General features: G+C 40.5%; 3 protein-coding genes across 17 annotated transcripts in view; 1 reads left to right on the top strand and 2 right to left on the bottom strand.

Moving 5' to 3' along the window:
* The window catches only part of lrrc75ba (leucine rich repeat containing 75Ba), a 49,371-nt gene that overhangs the window by 4,444 nt on the left and 26,508 nt on the right, over nucleotides 1–18,419 (bottom strand). For 5 of the 12 annotated variants that reach the window (XR_013300414.1, XR_013300413.1, XR_013300415.1 and 2 more), the window contains exons 3-10: nucleotides 15,944–16,073; nucleotides 14,743–15,842; nucleotides 12,847–13,717; nucleotides 11,544–11,914; nucleotides 6,992–7,120; nucleotides 5,674–5,786; nucleotides 2,232–2,822; nucleotides 1,996–2,159 (exon numbers count right to left, since the gene is read on the bottom strand). Coding sequence is in view for 7 of the 12 variants with exons in the window: in XM_077601600.1 (XP_077457726.1) it covers nucleotides 2,117–2,159; nucleotides 2,232–2,822; nucleotides 5,674–5,786; nucleotides 6,992–7,120; nucleotides 11,544–11,828 (1,161 nt within the window). In the remaining 5 variants the exon portion in view is untranslated. Of the gene's footprint in view, nucleotides 1–122; nucleotides 2,160–2,231; nucleotides 2,823–5,673; nucleotides 5,787–6,991; nucleotides 7,121–11,543; nucleotides 11,915–12,017; nucleotides 12,158–12,846; nucleotides 13,718–14,742; nucleotides 15,843–15,943; nucleotides 16,074–18,419 lie in introns of those variants that run through there. The other 7 variants (XM_077601600.1, XM_077601603.1, XM_077601601.1 and 4 more) reach the window with 7 other exon arrangements.
* Nucleotides 13,543–18,419, top strand: part of ggt1a (gamma-glutamyltransferase 1a) — a 6,319-nt gene continuing 1,442 nt past the window's right edge. Inside the window, exons 1-9 of the mRNA XM_077601610.1 lie at nucleotides 13,543–13,742; nucleotides 14,100–14,230; nucleotides 14,769–14,858; nucleotides 14,922–15,114; nucleotides 15,677–15,837; nucleotides 15,931–16,080; nucleotides 16,654–16,790; nucleotides 17,700–17,887; nucleotides 18,200–18,327. Of these exons, the coding sequence (XP_077457736.1) occupies nucleotides 13,576–13,742; nucleotides 14,100–14,230; nucleotides 14,769–14,858; nucleotides 14,922–15,114; nucleotides 15,677–15,837; nucleotides 15,931–16,080; nucleotides 16,654–16,790; nucleotides 17,700–17,887; nucleotides 18,200–18,327 (1,345 nt within the window). The 5' untranslated portion in view covers nucleotides 13,543–13,575. The remainder of the gene's footprint in view (nucleotides 13,743–14,099; nucleotides 14,231–14,768; nucleotides 14,859–14,921; nucleotides 15,115–15,676; nucleotides 15,838–15,930; nucleotides 16,081–16,653; nucleotides 16,791–17,699; nucleotides 17,888–18,199; nucleotides 18,328–18,419) is intronic.
* The window catches only part of anapc5 (anaphase promoting complex subunit 5), a 27,279-nt gene continuing 26,512 nt past the window's right edge, over nucleotides 17,653–18,419 (bottom strand). For all 4 annotated transcript variants that reach the window (XM_077601594.1, XM_077601592.1, XM_077601595.1 and 1 more), the window contains exon 21: nucleotides 17,653–18,355. The gene's annotated coding sequence lies outside the window, so the exon portion shown is untranslated. The remainder of the gene's footprint in view (nucleotides 18,356–18,419) is intronic.

Here is an 18,419-nt window from a genome sequence, read left to right as displayed (position 1 = left end):
CCTAGTGGACCACTCCTAGCCCACGGACCTTACCTTTGACACCCCAGCATTTTGGTACCCTGGGGTATTTTCAGAATACAAAACACAAAAGCACAAAAAAAAAAAAAGACCAAGCATCACTCTCGATTGGGATCGATTCGTTTATTGGTAGATTTTGGCTTCGGAATGGGCGAACTACAAGAAGAGTTGTTCAGAGACAGACACGGAAAGACGCTACGAACCAATTAAACAGCGCCCCCTCCCACCTCTAACACCCCCCAACTCCGCTTAAACATTCAACATTGCTTTCTATGTAATCAAGAATTACACTCGCTAACGCAATAAGTCACTTTTCTGTTTCTTTCTGTCTACGCAGGAAGGCCACTGTGCCCAACAGGATGAAATTGGAATCTTAACATCACAGAATTGGACAAAAAACAAATAGTTACAACAACAACAAGACATTTCAGTGTGACCAACATATATTTTGACATTTAGACATTGAGTGTAGTATATTTGGAACGGAGAAGAAGTACTTGCTTGCGGAACTTTCTAACAATCACGAGCCGTTTGGACGCCAACTTCTGATTTCAAACGATTCTCCGCGGAGACCGGCGATGCTTCTATGCAGAAATCCAAAGAAAAGTGCTTTGAAGTGCATTGCACTGATTGTGGTCACCGTGCTACTGCAAATGACATGACCCTGAAACTCCGTCTAGATACACAAGATAACAGTCGTGGCGTTCTAAGAAGAGAAATCGAGCCGAGGAAGAAAGGGAATCGTTTAGGGTGGAGCACTGAACAATTTCAGTTCCTTTCTCGCTTTTGTGCTCACAGTTTTCCATTTGCTATTGGAAAAGTTCTATACAGTGAGCTAAATGTGACTCATTAAGTCCAAAAAACAACAACTTCACACTTATTTAGCACACCAATGCCGTTCCACCTCGCGTAGTAACACAATAAATGACTACAAATGACAACACTGACCAAAAAATAACCAACAAACAACAAGTTTGGGCGCTCTGAATGCTGTGTTTAGACCACCCGCATGCTAGATTCCCATACAAAGTTGAGCTTGAAATTTTAGCGCTTTAGACAGTAATAGTATGAGAAGTCGTTTGTCGTAATATTACAGGAAGGAAATCGTAATATAAAGTCGTCTGGTTGCTTATTTATATGTTGCCTGGAATTTGTTTCCTTTCATGCACAAAACTACTTTTGTCAGAATATTAGGAGCTTGAAGTAATATTAGGAGAAAAATGGATCAAAATATGAGGTTTAAATCCCTGTATTTTTTTTGTTGAACAAAATTTATTTCGTTTCACCAGTTGAAACTGAGCAGGTATCAACACAAAACTACTTTTACCATAATTTTACGAAAACTTTTAAAATTTCCAGGGCAAAGTCATTGTATTACTTATTTTTCCATTAAGTGAACCGGAAATTGTTGGGGGTAGGCGGACTTCCAATTTGGGCGACGTGAGGTCAACATTTGACGACGAGTACTTCAACGAGCAAAAAAAAAAAACAATAAGTCATAGCTACCGTCGTTTAGTCCTATTTGTTACCTTCTCAGATTGCTTTGCTCACCAAAAAATGAAAAACCAAAAAAAACAACACTGCGTCATAACACAACAGCCACATTTTGCCTCCTCATTTACATAGGAACAAGAGGAGCAAGGCTATTCACAAGTAGACACTAGGAAAGGACTGAAAAAGTCTCGACCGAGCAGTTTTGCCAGTATCACGTGACAGGTCGGCGGCCGTGTAGTCTGTTGAACTTGTATCATCGCTTTTGTCGGGAGATTAGCAGAGAAAACACAATGGCGAGCGAACCCCCGCCGGTCGTAAATCGTCTCAGTCCCGGCCGAAAATTCCAAAGAGGAACACACTTCTGCTTCCAAACGGACCGGTCTCGGGCTGGAAATACCGGCCGAATGCCGCTCGACCGGTGGAACGACTGACGCTCGGACAGATAGTAAAAAAGGGACGCGAGGGTGCAAGTGAGTGACGTACCTCCAATGAATTCAGTCCTCCGGTCCTCCTTCCCGAGAGCATCATCCACCTACGCGGTAAGTCCGTTGTCTCAACTTCCTTCCGCCGATTCGTTTTGTCGTTACTACTTGGTGTCTGGTTGCTAAGTTTCGCCATGTGCTCCGTCTTCGTACCTCAAACGGTGACTGGGCCAGAAAGTGTGAGGGTGGTCAGGCTAAGGAAGGTCTAACATTTCCGCCGGAAAGACCCCCGATCACCTCTCGCAGTAGTGAAGGGTGAAGTCTTTGGACAGCTGCTTCTCGCCTAAACCCCACGATTCCAGCTCCATTTTTTTATCCGTTCCGTCCATCTCGGCGTCCTCTTCCTCGTCTTCCTCGTAATGGCTGGGTTCCTCGATGGAGGTCTCCAGCCGGTAGCAGTAGGGTTGGCCTTCCGTGTACTCGTAGATGGTAGGCAGACTGCTCTTCAGGCTGCAGCGCCGACGTAAAGCCACCAGCAGGGGCTGCGGCATGGTGAAAATATCAAGGTTGTTTCCCAGGTCGATCCAGGCCAGGTTGGAGAACTTCTTGGGGTCTTTGAGCATCTCGGTCAGGTCTTTGAGGATATTCAGGGTGAGGCGGTTCCCGTTGAGGGCCAGGGTGTTGAGTTTGGGCATGGAGGCGAAGAGAGGAAGGAGCAGCCTCAGGTTTTCGTCTTGGAGTTCCGTAAAGCTGATGTCCACCGCCGCCACGGCGTCTCCGTTGTTCTGGAGGTAGAAAGCCACTTGGCGGACATCCCGGGTGGACAGAGGAATGCCTGACAAGTCCACGGTGTCGTTGGATAGTTTTTTCTGGAGGGTTGTCTTGAGACTACCATGAAAAGGACATCAAGAAAACCGTTAAAGGTTATTTGGTGTTAAAAGCAGCGATGAAATGAAGTGTTAGGAGGACTACTGATCTGGAAACTTTGGCTTTATGTTGTGTTTTCTAACGGACGGACTGAGTGGCTCGAGGCAAAAGGCTGGCTAAGACCGGAGCACGGTCGCTAACTAAACAGAAGAGGCAAAACATCCAGGCCGGCCAAGAGCAAAGAGCTTTGTAACTTGGATTTTTTGCAAATACAGCGGTTCAGGGGGTCCTCGGGTACGACCTACGTCGTTACAAACGCCCCATAAAAATAAAATTAGCCAGCATATAGTTGTCAAACTGAAAAAAAGCTAGATCGTGGCTCCTTGAAAACTATTTCTTGTTTGAGCACCCCTGGTTCTGGTATTTCCTGTCAATGATAGACATTAGTGTGATGCAAGTCGAATTATATGGTAAAATAATAATACAGGGTGTTTTCTTTACAGCATAGTGTCAAAGTGGCGGCCCGAGGGCCAAATTTGGCCCACCGTATCATTTTGTGTGGCCCGGGAAAGTAAATCATGAGTACCGACTTTCTGTTTAGGGATCAAATTAAAATGAAGAGTATAGATGCATATTAAATTTCCCTGATTTTCCCCCTCTTAAATCAATAATTGTAATTTTTTAATCCATTTTTTTCTGTTTTTAGTTCAAAAATCATTTTGTAAAATCTAAAAATATTTTTAAAAAAAAGCTAAAATAAACATTGTTTTAGATCTATAAAAAAACTGAATATTCAGGGATTTTAATCCATTTATAAAAAAAAAATCTAAATATTATATCTAAAATGGTCCGTCCGGCCCACATGAAATCCAGTTGATGTTAACACGGCCCGCGAACCAACCTGAGTCTGACACCCCTGCTCTACAGCAATGAACATACAGTGCATTTTATATTTACGTTCTGTTTGTAAAATGGATCTTGTTTTTGTATGTTGGAACAGAAATGGACATATCAAAGGGTTTGGTAGCCTGGAAATGTTGTAAGTAGAGGTACGACTGTATTATTTATAGCCGTCCCTAGCATGGCTCACTAGCTAGGGCTGTCATTTCTGTTGCTTCATTGTGATGCATGATGACAATCTCAAGTGAGGGCTGAGGCGAAATATGCCTCGTGTGCTTAAAGGCAGACAAACAATGATGTTAGGTCAGGTTCAACAAGAGTTCAATATGCTTTCGAGCACATCATAATTATATGTGTATACAGCACTCCTGGCCCGCTATTCATCATACTACAAGCTCACAGTAAAATATTCTCCACAGGTAATCATTTTTTCAAGCATGAATTGGGTTTGATGTAGCTTTTTGCAGTTATTTATTTTTTGACAGCACCCCAAGCATGAAAAATAGATTCATTTGTTAGCGCTGCACCGATGCCGATTATCGTATTGGTATCGATACGCCACTAAAATGACATCATCGTTAATTTTAATTTAATTTAATTAATTTTAGGTAGTTATGTTAAAAGCAAAATTTTATCATTAGCACAATTTAGAATCTGAGCATAACTCTATGAATGAATTAAACTGTAACCTTGGTTTAATAAGTGATGGTCTCAAGGACGACAAATAATCACGGAATTGATGAGAGATTAATAATGACAATCGCTTTCAAGGAATTGTTGATGATCAGCATGCTATGCGTTGATTCAGTCATGTATTTATCCATTACATAACCATCCTTTCAATCAAATTTATAATGCATAATGAAGAGATCTATTATGTAAAATATAAGCCTTGCCACAGGACGATTAACAATTGCAAAAAAAATTTAACAGAAATTTTGGGAGAAGATATCTTTTAAATACAATATGAAGTGTATTCATTGATCAACTATTTTCAGAGCTGATATTTAATTTTTTCATAAATGTATGTGGTGCTTTAAGTGAATTTGATTTATGATAATCACACTTCGGTTTAATTCTTTACAGTATAGTTAATAGATTTTTAAAAATGCTGCGTAAATTAAGATGCTATTTTCACCCCAAATATGATCTTGTTTAACTGTCATTAAAACATTTATATTATGTAAATATAATTGCCATTCTAGTAGGAATGACTCAACAGCAATTCTACTGGTTTAAGAGAGGTCATGCCGTTTTTTTTAAAAACCCTTTCATTCACAAATGATGATTTTTGTTCAAAATCTAAATGTTTTTTTCTATTACAGTCACATAGGACATGGTCTAAAACCTGGAGCCCGTGGGCCAATTGCGGCCCATGGGACAATATTTCGCAGCCCCTATGTGGGGGTTTTCTTTGAGAAATTTAGTTGTAAAGTTTTATCTTGAGGCTCAAATGGCACTCAAGGTCGAATCCATTTCAAGTTAAGTTTTCAATATCAATTTCCCTCTTTTCCTTAGAAAAAAAAATCCACTATATGTAGTGACCACATCATTGACATCCAACAAACGAATACATCTAGGACCGCTCAAAGTCCCTTTTCATCCCGAAAAATACAAGTGCGATGAAAGCTTATTTTGTATTCAGCGCGCGAGTTTTTTCCCCCTTCTTCAGACAGATGGAAAATGGGTTGCAGTGGCACTTTTTATGGGAGGTCGCGAGAGTGCGACACAGAGAGCGAAAGAAGCCGGAGGCGGTGGACAAGCCATGCACGCAATCCAGCACTTAAAAAGGCAAAAAAAAATGATTGACAGATGTGGTCACCATCAGGTCGGCCCGTGGCCAACGCCGTTCTAATTCGCAGTGATGAAAATCCCCGCGGCCCGGCCCAACCCGGCACGGAGTGGTACCGGTCGGTCTGCAGATTTATGACTGTTATGATTAGCGGGTGTCTGGGCACAAGGGCTTACTTACCATGCCTGGGATTTCCGACGGGACATGCTCTGCCTCAGCCATTTTGAATGTGGCGTCAGGTGGTAGATTAGCTGTCTGCAAATTTTATCCGACGACTTTATGGTGTCTGAATCCTGCGGGCCAAAATAGAACACGTATGGTTTTAGAGTTCTCCTTTCCATTGGGTTTAATATTTCTCATTTAGCATATGTCTAAAAATAATGTACAGTGGTACCTCGACATACAATCGTAATCCGTTCCGAGGCTGAGATCGTATGTCGAGCTTTTCGTAACTCGAGCGAACGTTTCCCATTGATATGAATTGAAAACAAATTAGTTCGTTCCAACCCTCTGAAAAAACACCAAAGACAGGATATTGGATTGGAAAAAATGTTTGATTTCTTCTATTTCGCCATATAGTGAAAGTACTAAATAACGAGTGGTTTAATAGTAATAAAATGTGTTTAATAGAAGTAAAATTAGACACATTTCGCGGAGGGGAGAGACAAATTTAAATTTAAATTAACTTGGATAAATATATACAGACACTCAAAAATACGTTTAATGTAACTTTACACAAAACTGACTGCTAGTTCTGTCTTTTGTTACCTTTGTTTTCCGGGTTAGCGGTTTGCCACGCCTCCACCCTCACTCACGTTCGCTATCGATGGACTGTTTGCTGCTGTATTGCCTTCAAAATATTCCGAAAATGATGCACACAAATGTCCTCACAATAGGATAACACACGACCACTTGCCAACGAGAAATAGTCTTTAAAGAACGATCGCGGGACTTTCTTTCCGTAGAAAGAATAACAGGAAATGCAATAGCTGAGCTTCCCACGTATTGATTGTGGGTAATGAAGTTTTATTCTGAGAAAGGGTGCCATTGGCTATCGCTGTTGTGTGCACGAGTATACTTCATTACCCAGAAAGCCCTCTTTTTGCCCGCGCATGCTCGTTGTGCGTTTCCTGGTCGAAACTCGTCTGAATAAATCGTTCAGTCCTCGTAGATATAGTAGTTATACACGAAAGAGATGCGGCAAAAAAAAGACAGTGCGCTCCAATGATAAACAACCTCTCATGTCATGGCCACCTGGCTTGGTCGCATCTTGAAATTTTAATTGTATCGCGAGTGAATTATTCAATCGAAATTTTCGTCGTAACACGAGCATGACGAGGCACCACTGTATTCAAATACAAAAAAAAATCTGATTACTGTCAGCTTTCCATTTAATGTAGATGTATGACTTAAGTAGGCGTCAGTGACAGTTTCAACATTGGCGCCTTCAACCATTAACAAGATTTGCTTGGGAAAATGAAAAGAGAAAAGAGCTGACCTTCTTCGGGTTTTGCATCTCTCGGGCCAAGCTCAGCAGCAGCTCGTGTGAAATTGGATCCACTAGATTAAGGAAGGCCGCATTCTTATATAAAATGTCATTGAGCGAGGTTCCTTCCAATCCCAGATCCTAGATGAAAACAGAAAAACAACAATAATCAAATCCACAGAATGTTACAAGGGAAAATGTGCGGTCAATAAGAATGTGGCCGTGTAATTAAAACTGACATCTACAGACAGCTTCATATTAAATCAATAACACATTTGAAATAAAAAAAAGTCATTCACATCTTATTGAACAGGATTCGTACATTAAAGTGAAAAAATAATCATTTGACTGATTTTTTGGAAACTTTGCCTAGACCAGATATGGGCAAACTACGGCCCGCGGGCCATATACGGCCCGTTAGGCTTTTTAATCCGGCCCGCCGACGTTGTCCAAATTATACTTAAAATCAATGACCTCATTCATTTCCCTTTCCCCTCCAATACCCTCGTTTCCCCGATAGATGGCGCACTAGTCTAGACCTTTGTTGGAGCGTAGCTTTCCAGCTGCAACAACAACACAGTTCCCACTGAAATGTGAGTTTATCTACTGTGTTAAAAATAGCAACTTGCACATGTACGCACAGCAGCAGTACAGTATCTTAATTAACATGCCGCTCATCACTCTCAATTTAAAGACTGCTTTCTTTCGTTGAATAATAATATGTTCTTAATGTCGGCCCCTCTGTCAAATTTTAGTGTCCATTCTGGCCCGCAAGTCAAAAAGTTTGCCCACCCCTGGCCTAGACTATATACATTGGATTTAACATTTAACATTAACAAGGTTGTACTTGAGGTGATTGATGACATTTTTCAAAAATCCACTTGTTTTCACTTATTGAAATATAAAATGAAGTCATTTGTTCATTTTCAACGCGGCTTATCCTCGCCTATCCCAGCTGATTTCGGACTAAAAGCGGAAAACTGGTCGCCTGTCTGTTGTGGGGCACTCACAGAGACAGACAACCAATCGCAATGCAGTCATAAACAAAAAGTGCTGTTGCAAACCACTGGAGGGAAAGGAACGTAACTGAGGGGTTTCCAGCCAGTGCACGTCTTCGTGTGCGGTCGATTGGTCGCCGGTCTTTTGGGTCGCCCGACCGCGACAACGGGCGACCAAAAGACCGGCGACAAAACAAGGTAAAACAACACGGTCCACGCATCAATAAAAGCCAACAATGGCCATGAGCAGTTTCACTGAGCCGACGTGTATAAGAGTTTGTATGTATGTGCGTTGTCCCTTTAAGAAGCTACGTCAGTCAGGGTTTTAACAATTTCTCCAACAAAAAACTATAAAAGTCTGGGAAATTTGGAGCTTTTCTTTAGCCTAATAATTACTAGGACATTAAGTATGACTAAATAGTAATTCACAGTTTGTATTTAGGGAATTGGAGCAACGATTTAAATGGTAATTATCAATAACCTTCCGGGCGACCAATCGACCGGCGACCAATCGACCGGGTACCCACGTCTTGACATTTACCGCCCCCTGTAGGTGGATTTCCATCGCTACTACAGACAATTTAGCTCCGAGTAGTTTATATAGGTAAACTTTCTTTTAGTCATATGAAAACTTGTGGAAGAAATAATTCCAAGTAGAAATGAAATTCAGCAATTGAGGAATGTAATGAGGAGGCTTCTTGTCAGTATTGGACAGAGCTGCTGGCTTCAACAAGTGTGCGCTCTAATGAGGAAAATGACAATGACGAACACTTGGCCAGCCGATCCAACACGCTCTCTCGCGCATACATTTTGTTTTCAGCGTATCACAATAGACGCTGATTGCGACAGACAGGACGAGTGGGAGGCTGGCGGCGCAAAATTGCTCTGCCTCTGTTTCAACAAGAGTAAACAAACAAAACTAGGATTAGGAAGTGTGAAGTTTTAAACATATAATATTTAGCAAAAAAAAAAAAGATTGTAACAGGTATTCAGCATGCTCAATTTTCAACTCAATGAATAGAAAAAAAAATCATGTGTCATAAAAATATCGGAACGACCCCGCCGGGAATATATCTTTTCTTTTTTCTATTTTAATCGACAAGTCAGGTGCAAATAAAACTCATCTGTGGAATTGAATTCAAAGACTGAGCCGTGATAGAGTTATTAAAAACATATCGCAGATAGCTAGACTATATGGCTAGATTCCCAGATGATTGCCAGCCAAATAGGCCAGCCAACAGAGAGGGAGGCTGAAATTTAATGTAACCACTAGCAATAGTGATGGGATCTTTTTTTCCTCAAGGGTTGTTAGAAAACAATTAATTACATATAAAATCTTCAAGGTGGAAACTCACTCAGATGTCAGGAGACTCGTCTGGGTAATGCTTTTCATCCAACTACATGTATATTCTCAGTAGAATTAGACAAAAGGTGATTATTATAGACACAAAGATAACAATAGTCTATTATTCTGGTCTAAAATTAGATACTTGCACTGCTTTATTGTCATACAAAATTGAAAGGTTAGACCAAAAAAATGTTTTATACATGATAAAGGTGACTCTAGAACATGTGTCAAAGTAGCGGCGCGGGGGCCAAATCTGGCCCGCCGCATCATTTTGTGTGGCCCGTGAAAGTAAATCATGAGTGTCGACTTCCTGTTTTAGGATCAAATTAAAATGAAGAGTATAGATGTATATTAAATTTCCTGATTTTCCCCTTTTAAATCAATCATTGTAATTTTTTAATCAATTTTTTCCGTGTTTTTAGTTCAACAATCATTGTAAAATCTAAAAATATATAAAAAACAGCTAAAATAAACATTGTTTTAGATCTATAAAAAAACTGAATATTCAGGGATTTTAATCCATTTATAAAAAGTCTATCTAAGTTTATCTAAAATGGTCCGGCACACATGAAATCGAGTTGACGTTAACACGGCCCGAGTCTGACACCCCTGCTCTAGAATGTTTTCATTTTTTCTCACTTATTTAAACATTGTAAAGCTGGTTTAATTTCCTCGTTTATATATTTTTATTGTCAGGGATGGGCTTGACTGTTTGTGATCATTCAGTTTCCGTGATTAGACTCTAGAATTAAATATAAGGATTCAACTCAAAATTTAAAAAAGGCACCAAACCTAACATTAGTCAAGGCTGATCATCTTTCAAATCCTTTTAGGCTTTAAGTTAGAATTAATTCCTGGAGTGTGAAAGACCTGAAAAAAATATATATATAGCCGGATAATCGATTAAACACGGGATTCACTAGCTGCATTTTAAATCTCCATGGGGAAGAACTGATACGCAATTCAAATGATTTACCGTGGCATTGTTCTACTGCGTGGCATTCTGTTTGAGGGAGAATTTGCAATTCAAAGTCGCACACAATTACTTCAATGATTTCACAGCCCAACATGAGGGAGGACAATGGGATAAAAGCTCCATATTTCCTTGTCGGTGACCTTCTTTTCAAAGAGCGTGTAGTTCTCAAGTCTGCTCTAATGGGCATGTCCAAACAACCCAACGAGAGGGGAACTCTCCTCGGCAAAGTGGTGGAAAGCAGAATGATAAAAATAAGAGGATAGGAGACGGATGACGCTGCAAGAAAAGCCTGTCGTTGTGATAATCTGGTTAAAGATCATGATGGATTTCTTCTTTTTGGGCCGCCTTTTTTTCTTGTTTCAAATTCAGAGAGTGAACGTGACCACTGCATGTTCATGTTGCGTCTGCTACTTTGAGCATGTGTTTACGCCACGCTGTCAGTGGCCTGCTTTTGATGACAAACGCGCCGGGAGGCGGCAGAGTATGCAAACTGCATTTGAAAAGGACGAGGTCATACGGCGAAGCGTGTGCCATGAACGCAATGGATTTTATAGACCACGGCTAAAGCTTTATCACTTCCAATCTGAATTATGGCTCCGCACGGAAATCAAAATTACGAATAAATAGCCATACCAATCAGTGTGGGCTATATCATCAAAAGATGTAATATTGACAATATAAGTAAACAAAAAGTCTGAATGCAAACCACTGGAGAAAAGGTAACTGAGAGGTTTCCAGCAGCTCATATCACAAAATGTATTCAAAGTATACAACCAACCATATTAAATGGTGGGAACAATGTGCTATATTTAACATAAAATGTCATTTTGTAAGGAAAAAAATCAATAGTAAATGCGAGGGGCAAGTGGTTAGCACGTCCGCCTCACAGTTCTGCGATCGAGGGTTCAATCCCTGGTGGGTTTTGCCCTTTCTTTGTGGAATTTGCATGTTTACCCCGGGTATGTTCATGGATTGGACGCCCGGTGCTGTCAAGGGTGGCCAGTAAGCTAACTTTTTGGGTCAAAAACTAACTAGTTCGGCCCATTTGCAATATAGCCCACGAACCAAACAATTTGACACCTATGAAATAGGGTATATTATCATCACAAAGAAGCAAAACAACAAAAACCAACTGTCTACATCGCACTGTCCATCTGTTGCTTTTGGATTGCATCAGTAAGGTCAGAGGCCCAAATAGAAAGGACATCACGACCAGGCAACAATGTGTGTGTGTGTGCTCACCTTCCTCAGCAATCGAAGCACCTCGGTCGCTTGCTCCATCCTGCGATCGCGAAGCAGTTTCTGGATGTCCCTGATCCACGCCACCCGTCTCACGTAAGGGCTGTGGTTGCTCCGACGCAGCATCCCGGGCAGCTTGTCCGTCTTGAGCATCAGGGCCAACAGGAAGTCGCCGCCGACACGACCGCTCCTATTCTCGCTCTCCGTCGCCACATCCACCAGCCTGCGTCGCTTTTTGGAGAAATTCTCGCCGTCCAAGCTGTTCTGTCGACTCAGTCGAGAACCCATGGCGAGGCGATGTTGTCGACGCGAGTCAAGGGGGATTAGCGGCAGGGCTGACCCTTGGATCAGCCTGCACGGCGTCGTGGTCCCCGCTGAGGAAAAAAAAACAACAACATTAGATAAACACCACAACGAGCATTTTTTGTACTCTCACTCAACGTAGAATTCTCGAAAACAGAATCTGACGTGTCCCACCTTTGTTAGAATGACGGTGATAAACGACGAAGCTCCGTCTGCTTTTATCTCGAACAGTCTTGTCTTCTGTTTTTACGCTGCTGTTTAGGTTGGAGCAACGTGCAACGTTCGCCCAATCAGAGCACGCCTAGCACCCCGCCTGTCCCGCCTTCCCCGATTAAACCCCGCCCTCAGCTCTAAGTGAGGCGTTTTGGTGACAAATTTGCAGCGGAAGAACCAGAGTTGGGCCAGTGATAGGGTTGGTTTTATAATAGTCAAAAAATCGACTTAAATTGAAGTTGTAATTCAACTTTGTCATACGTAAGACATACAATTGAATTGAATGCTGTAATTGTCATTATAAAAGTATAATGACATTTAAAGCCTCAACACAAAATGCACAACAACAACAAACAGTCAAATAGATCATCCATAAATAACAATGACTAATAAATAAATAATCAGTAATGAAAAATAAATAGTAAAGTAGTCAACAACATAAGTGAGGAAGTGCACAAATAACAACAAACAGAAAAATAATCAATAAATAAGTAGTCAACATACTAAATAAGTAGTAGTCAACAAAGATAAGTAGACAACATAACACAACACTATATCTGAAACATCTTTACAAAACTGAATGTAATTCAATATAATAATCATAACTGAAGACATGCAGCTGTCTAAAACTTGTTACTTCTAGATACTATTATACTCAAAATGTATACTATGATACTCAAAATGTACTCAAGCACAAGTAAGAAAGTACTTAGCATTAAGTATTTAAGGCTAGTGTTGTCTATTTTGACCTATAATGTCATTTTGAAGCACATTTAAGTGACAATTTTACCTAGAGTTCATTCTTTCATTCATTTTCAGAGCTGCTAATCCTCAAGGGTCGCAGGGGGGCTGGAACCAATCCCAGCCAATCCTCAATGGGTCAGTCACACTCATCCCTAAACAGTAAACTTTTCACAAAAAGTAACGTTTGACTAAAAGGTCTGATGACTAAAAACACATCATTATGAAAAAAATCATGATGTACTGCAATGACTTTTTCAATCACCTCTTGGTGCATTAAGCACATCTTAAAGTAAAACGACAGCACAGTACATCATTAAGAAAGATCATTTCAAATGAAGATAAACGAGTATTTCTATGCACACGAGGATTCAAAATGGTACCCTTCTGATGGTTGCCCTTTCTCAGGCAGCCTTGGAACCTGTGGGATTGAGGACGCAATCCGTGATTAGATTGAGCAATGAAACCAGCAGGAGCAGCAGTCACAGCCACATTATTAGTCTTGCCCAGCAGCAGCCGAAGCAAACAGGGAATAAAACGAGGCAACGTACCGTGGCCAGAAGCTTGCATACAAATACCGACAAGGCTGCAGGATGCTTTCTTAAGCAAAATTGGCCTAAGTTTAAGATACCCCATGAGGTCAATATTTTTTTGGGGGGGAAAAGTGAGAAAGCACATGTAATGAATGGGCTTTTATTAATAGTTAACTTCTCCTGGTACCTCTTTGGCGCTAAATTTGGTCCATCGTTGGTCTTTTTTGAATTCACTTGGCAGGAAAATGCCTGCAAAGCGTCTGGTTGCTGTTGTGGTGGTTCTTCTGGTGCTCGTGGTTGGCTTGGTCCTGTTCGTAGGTGTGGGGAAGAAAAATCTGGCTCCCCCTTCAGGACAGTCATTCTCCAGAGCGGCGGTGGCCGCTGATGCTGGAAAGTGTTCAGAAATTGGAAGGTAAGGAATTGTTTATTCCGCAAATTTTGGCAGTTTTGCCACTTGGGCAGACGCCTGTTTTAGTTGATAAAATAAGTTAGCCTAAAAAAACAGCACAGTACAGTTATATTATCCACAACTCTAGTTCCAAAACAATTAAATACAAATCAATTCTCAAAACAAAATGTTTCCCTCCATTTGTTTGTAATTGGAATTTCTTCCAAGAATGCAAATAAAAAAGGGAGAAAAAAACCCTGTTTGTATTTTCAAATTGTTTGCAAGAAAAAATAATCAAATGTGGATTCCTCGGATTATCATCCCACCGAAAAATCTGCGTATGAATCTACCACCAACTATCATCTTCAATGTTTTTTATAGGGATATTTTAAAGAAAAAAGGTTCCGCGGTGGATGCTTCCATTGCCGCTTTACTCTGCGTGGGCCTTTTTAACCCCCACAGCATGGGGATTGGAGGAGGGGGCTTCTTTGTCATCTACAGCGCCGCATCAGGTGACTTTCCCTTATCGTTTACAACAGGGGTGCCCATACGTCGATCGCCAAGGTGCTATTGGTAGCTAGCATGACAGAAAGATTTGATCCAAGGACTGGATTTGTAGTAAAATGTTATATGGGACCATTGCGAGTCCAAGCACGATTACTACCTGCCTACACTATGTTGGGTCCTGCTGGGATCAGGTATATCAGGGGTCACCAAACTACGGCCCGCGGGCCGGATACGGCCCGTCAGCACATTTGGCCCGGCCCTCTGAACGATCGTCACACTTTTTCTGTTACAAACTTACACCGGCCCCCCATCAGAGAAGGGAAAGGTTATGTGGCCCTCACAGGAAAAAGTTTGGGGACCCCTGAGGTATATCATCGGCATATATAACTGCTGAGCTTTGTCAGGGGCCTGGGAAAAAAAGGGTAAATTGCGCAAAGTTGGCTACTTGAAAATGAGATCTTTGAGCAAAAGTTTGAGCACCCCTGGTTTACGGTGAAATATGATGAGTTAAACTGACCTTTGCTTACACAATCTTCTCAAAAGGAAGGGTAGAAACCATCGATGCCAGAGAGACAGCACCTAAGAAAGCCACAGAAGACATGTTTGGCAACAACACACAACTTTCACGTACAGGTACGATGGTCTACCGAACAGGCGTATGGAATCATGAAGGATGTTAATGATGATACACGACAGGTGGACTGTCCATCGCCATTCCTGGGCAGATTCGTGGCTATGAGATGGCGCACAAGAGACATGGTAGGCTGCCATGGAAAGAGCTGTTTGAGCCAAGTATCACCTTAGCTCGAGAAGGCTTTGCCGTTGGGAAATCCTTGGCTCGTGCCATCTATAGAAGCAGGGATTCCATTCAAGGAAACGCTAACCTTTGGTGAGGAGAAAGCGCCAACATCAATGTCATCCAACACTAAATAGCTCACTGATTGGCACTTAGCGATGTCCTGGTGTTGAATTTATGTTATTTTTTTTAACTTCCGATCCGATGTTTCTCAAGATATGTTTTGTCGATAACAAGCCGATGTTTTTAGACTAGCAAGAATAATGCAAAAAAAGTAACATGACAAGTAGCAATGCTCTGCTGCTATCGTTAGTGTTCTAAAGAGCAGTACTCAAACTCAGTGGACGTTTGTTTATTAGTTTAATTTTAAGCAGCTGATTTGCACAATAGTACTTAAAACACGCAACTGCTGCCAATCCGATGCTGTTTGCTACTTGAAAAATAGCCACAGCAATAACGTTACCCCAAAAATATCTGGATAACAGACACTTATACTCCGTATCGAATCAGAACGTCAGGTAAATAAGTATCGTCTTCATATAGTATGTGTTGTAAGTAAAACTGTTGGTTATCTAATACCAAACATGCTTTTTTTAACTCATGAAACTGTGCTTGAAATGTAAAAAAAACATTTTCTTGTCCCCTCACCTTACAGCGAAGTGTTTTGTGATGCGCAAAAAAGCATTCTCAAGGAAAACGACTTGATAAGATTCCCCAAATTGGCAGACACATACCAGAGAATAGCAGAAGAAGGTCCCAACGTATTCTACAATGGCTCCATAGCACAGAGACTGGTGGAAGACATCCAGGCGGCAGGTTGGCTGTCATTATTTTGAGCAAAAATGTGAAATCTGCACCATGGAATCAACAGCAAAACAAAAAGGACAGTTACTAATCTCAATGCTCTAGGTGGGATTATCACCTTGGATGATTTATTGGAGTACCAGCCAGTGCTCAATGAAAATCCCTTGAAGCTGAGTGCGGGGGAGTACACCATGTATGTCCCGGACGCCCCCTCCAGTGGTCCGGTGTTGGCGCTCATTCTCAATGTGCTAAATGGTGAGCAGCCTGAAATCAATTCTCAAGTCTGGATTTCATTAATAACACTCTGCATAAAAAGGGAGCTCTTTCGAACTCATTTTGGATGCAGAATCCAAACCAGGTCTCAGATTTTCTCGTTATTTTTTTCCTTCCACTATATTGTTACTGCAGTAAGACTCTGAATATATATATATATATATATTTATATATATAAATTTTTCAGATAATACTGTATGTACATACAAGGAGAAATATCCTTTGTAAAAACAGTGTTAGATAAACACAATTAGTTTTGTTCCCATTTAATTTTAGCTATTATGTGTAAATATATTCTTTAAAATAACCATGTTTATTAGGTAGTGATTTTCACATGTCTAAAAATCCTATAGTTAAAAAAAACTATGTGATAGAGAAAAACTGAGATCAGTTTTGGATTCCTCATCTAAAAACTGCTGGCAGACCTAAAACAAGAACAAATGTCCCCGTCCAATGTAAGCAAGTCCCTTTATGAAAATCTTCAATCCTCATCTGAAATGAGTTTTCAGCACACTGACAGTTCCAGTCATAAAATGTGATATTAATATTTTGCAGGATACAACTTTACGGAATCGAGTGTCTCCACCGCGGAGAAAAAGACGCTAACGTATCATCGCATCATAGAGACTTTCCGTTTTGCTTATGCCAAGCGAAGCAGACTCGGGGACCCGCGTTTTCTCAATGTTACAGATGTAAGCTTTTGACTTATCAAAGTAGTACTAATTCAATCCTTTCCATTGACGGCAAGGGATGTCCAATCCATTTTAACTGGAAGGACGGACTAGAGCAAGGGTGTCAGACTCGGGTTGGTTGGCGGGCCGCTTTAACGTCAACTTGATTTCACGTGGGCCGGACCATTTTAGATCTAATATTTAGATTTTTTTTAATAAATGGATTAAAAGCCCTGAATATTCAGTTTTTTTATAGATCTAAAACAATGTTTATTTTAGCTTTTTAAAAATATATTTTTAGATTTTACAAAATGATTTTTGAACTAAAAACACAGAAAAAAATGGATTAAAAAATGACAATTATTGATTTAAAAGGGGGAAAATCAGGAAATTTAATACATATCTATACTCTTCATTTTAATTTGATCCTAAAACAGAAAGTCGGCACTCATGATTTACTTTCACAGGCCACACAAAATGATGTGGCGGGCCAGATTTGGCCCCCGGGCCGCTACTTTGACACATGTGGACTAGAGTAATCATTTTCTCCCAGCACCAGTTCAGTTAGAAGTTGTTCACCAACTGATAGGAATATTACCATATTTTTAGGACTATCCAGAGTTAGTGTAGTTGTTCAGAAGAGTTTCTGAGAAGAAGAAAACTTTAAAAGGGCCTAGTAATGAGATTGATAGTTATTTTTTATAAGGTATTTTTCAGAATAATTTAACATAGACAACTATTTAGCATGTCGTTCTCCATATTATGATTAATCTACATTTCCTCTTAGACTCTTACAAAACAAAATTGTGTTATTTATACTCTGGCGAGATTTCTAGTCCGAAAAAACAGAAATGTTTTACAAAATTAAATTAAAAAAATAGAATTTGTGTGCTCAAGTACTTTAATTGCAAATGATTTGGCTGTTCTCAGCTGATCCAAAACATGACATCCACCTACTTTGCTGAAGGCATACGGATGAAAATTACGGACGACACCACGCATCCAGACATTTACTACGAGCCGGATTATTTCGTCCCCGACAACCACGGAACGGCTCACCTGTCAGTCATAGCAGAAGACGGAAGTGCCGTGGCAGCCACCAGCACCATTAATCTATAGTAAGATTCCCATCTATCTTGTCACCATAAATCCAAACTCCCTTCCATTTGACGTCAACAAACAAATCTACATCTGCAGTAAATACACTTAAGAGCAACATGATTCATAACCAAGCCAAATGATTCATCGACCTGAATTTTATTGTTAAACGATATTTCAAGTCATAACCCACTTGCGTTTGAAAATAGCACTTTTAAAAGATATACAGCTTAGGTCCTTTTTGGCAAAAAACAAACGCAATTTGGCTCACGTATGAATTATTTTGGCCTTACTAGATGTTAAAGTTTACCCCATTTTTTTGCTGCATTCAGCTTCGGGTCCAAAGTCATGTCTCGATCCACTGGAATCATCTTGAATGATCAAATGGATGATTTCAGCTCTCCATACATCACCAACGGCTTTGGAATCCCTCCTTCACCGAACAACTTCATCCAACCAGGTGAGACCCCCTCCACTTTGGGCTGTTTCTATTTTAAAATAAAGGTCAATGTTCACAACAATTATCCTTGAATGCTTTATTTGTGTGTGTTT

Source organism: Stigmatopora argus, chromosome 5, assembly GCF_051989625.1.
Source record: "Stigmatopora argus isolate UIUO_Sarg chromosome 5, RoL_Sarg_1.0, whole genome shotgun sequence".
NCBI lineage: Eukaryota > Metazoa > Chordata > Actinopteri > Syngnathiformes > Syngnathidae > Stigmatopora > Stigmatopora argus.
This window is presented reverse-complemented; position numbering and strand designations above follow the sequence as displayed.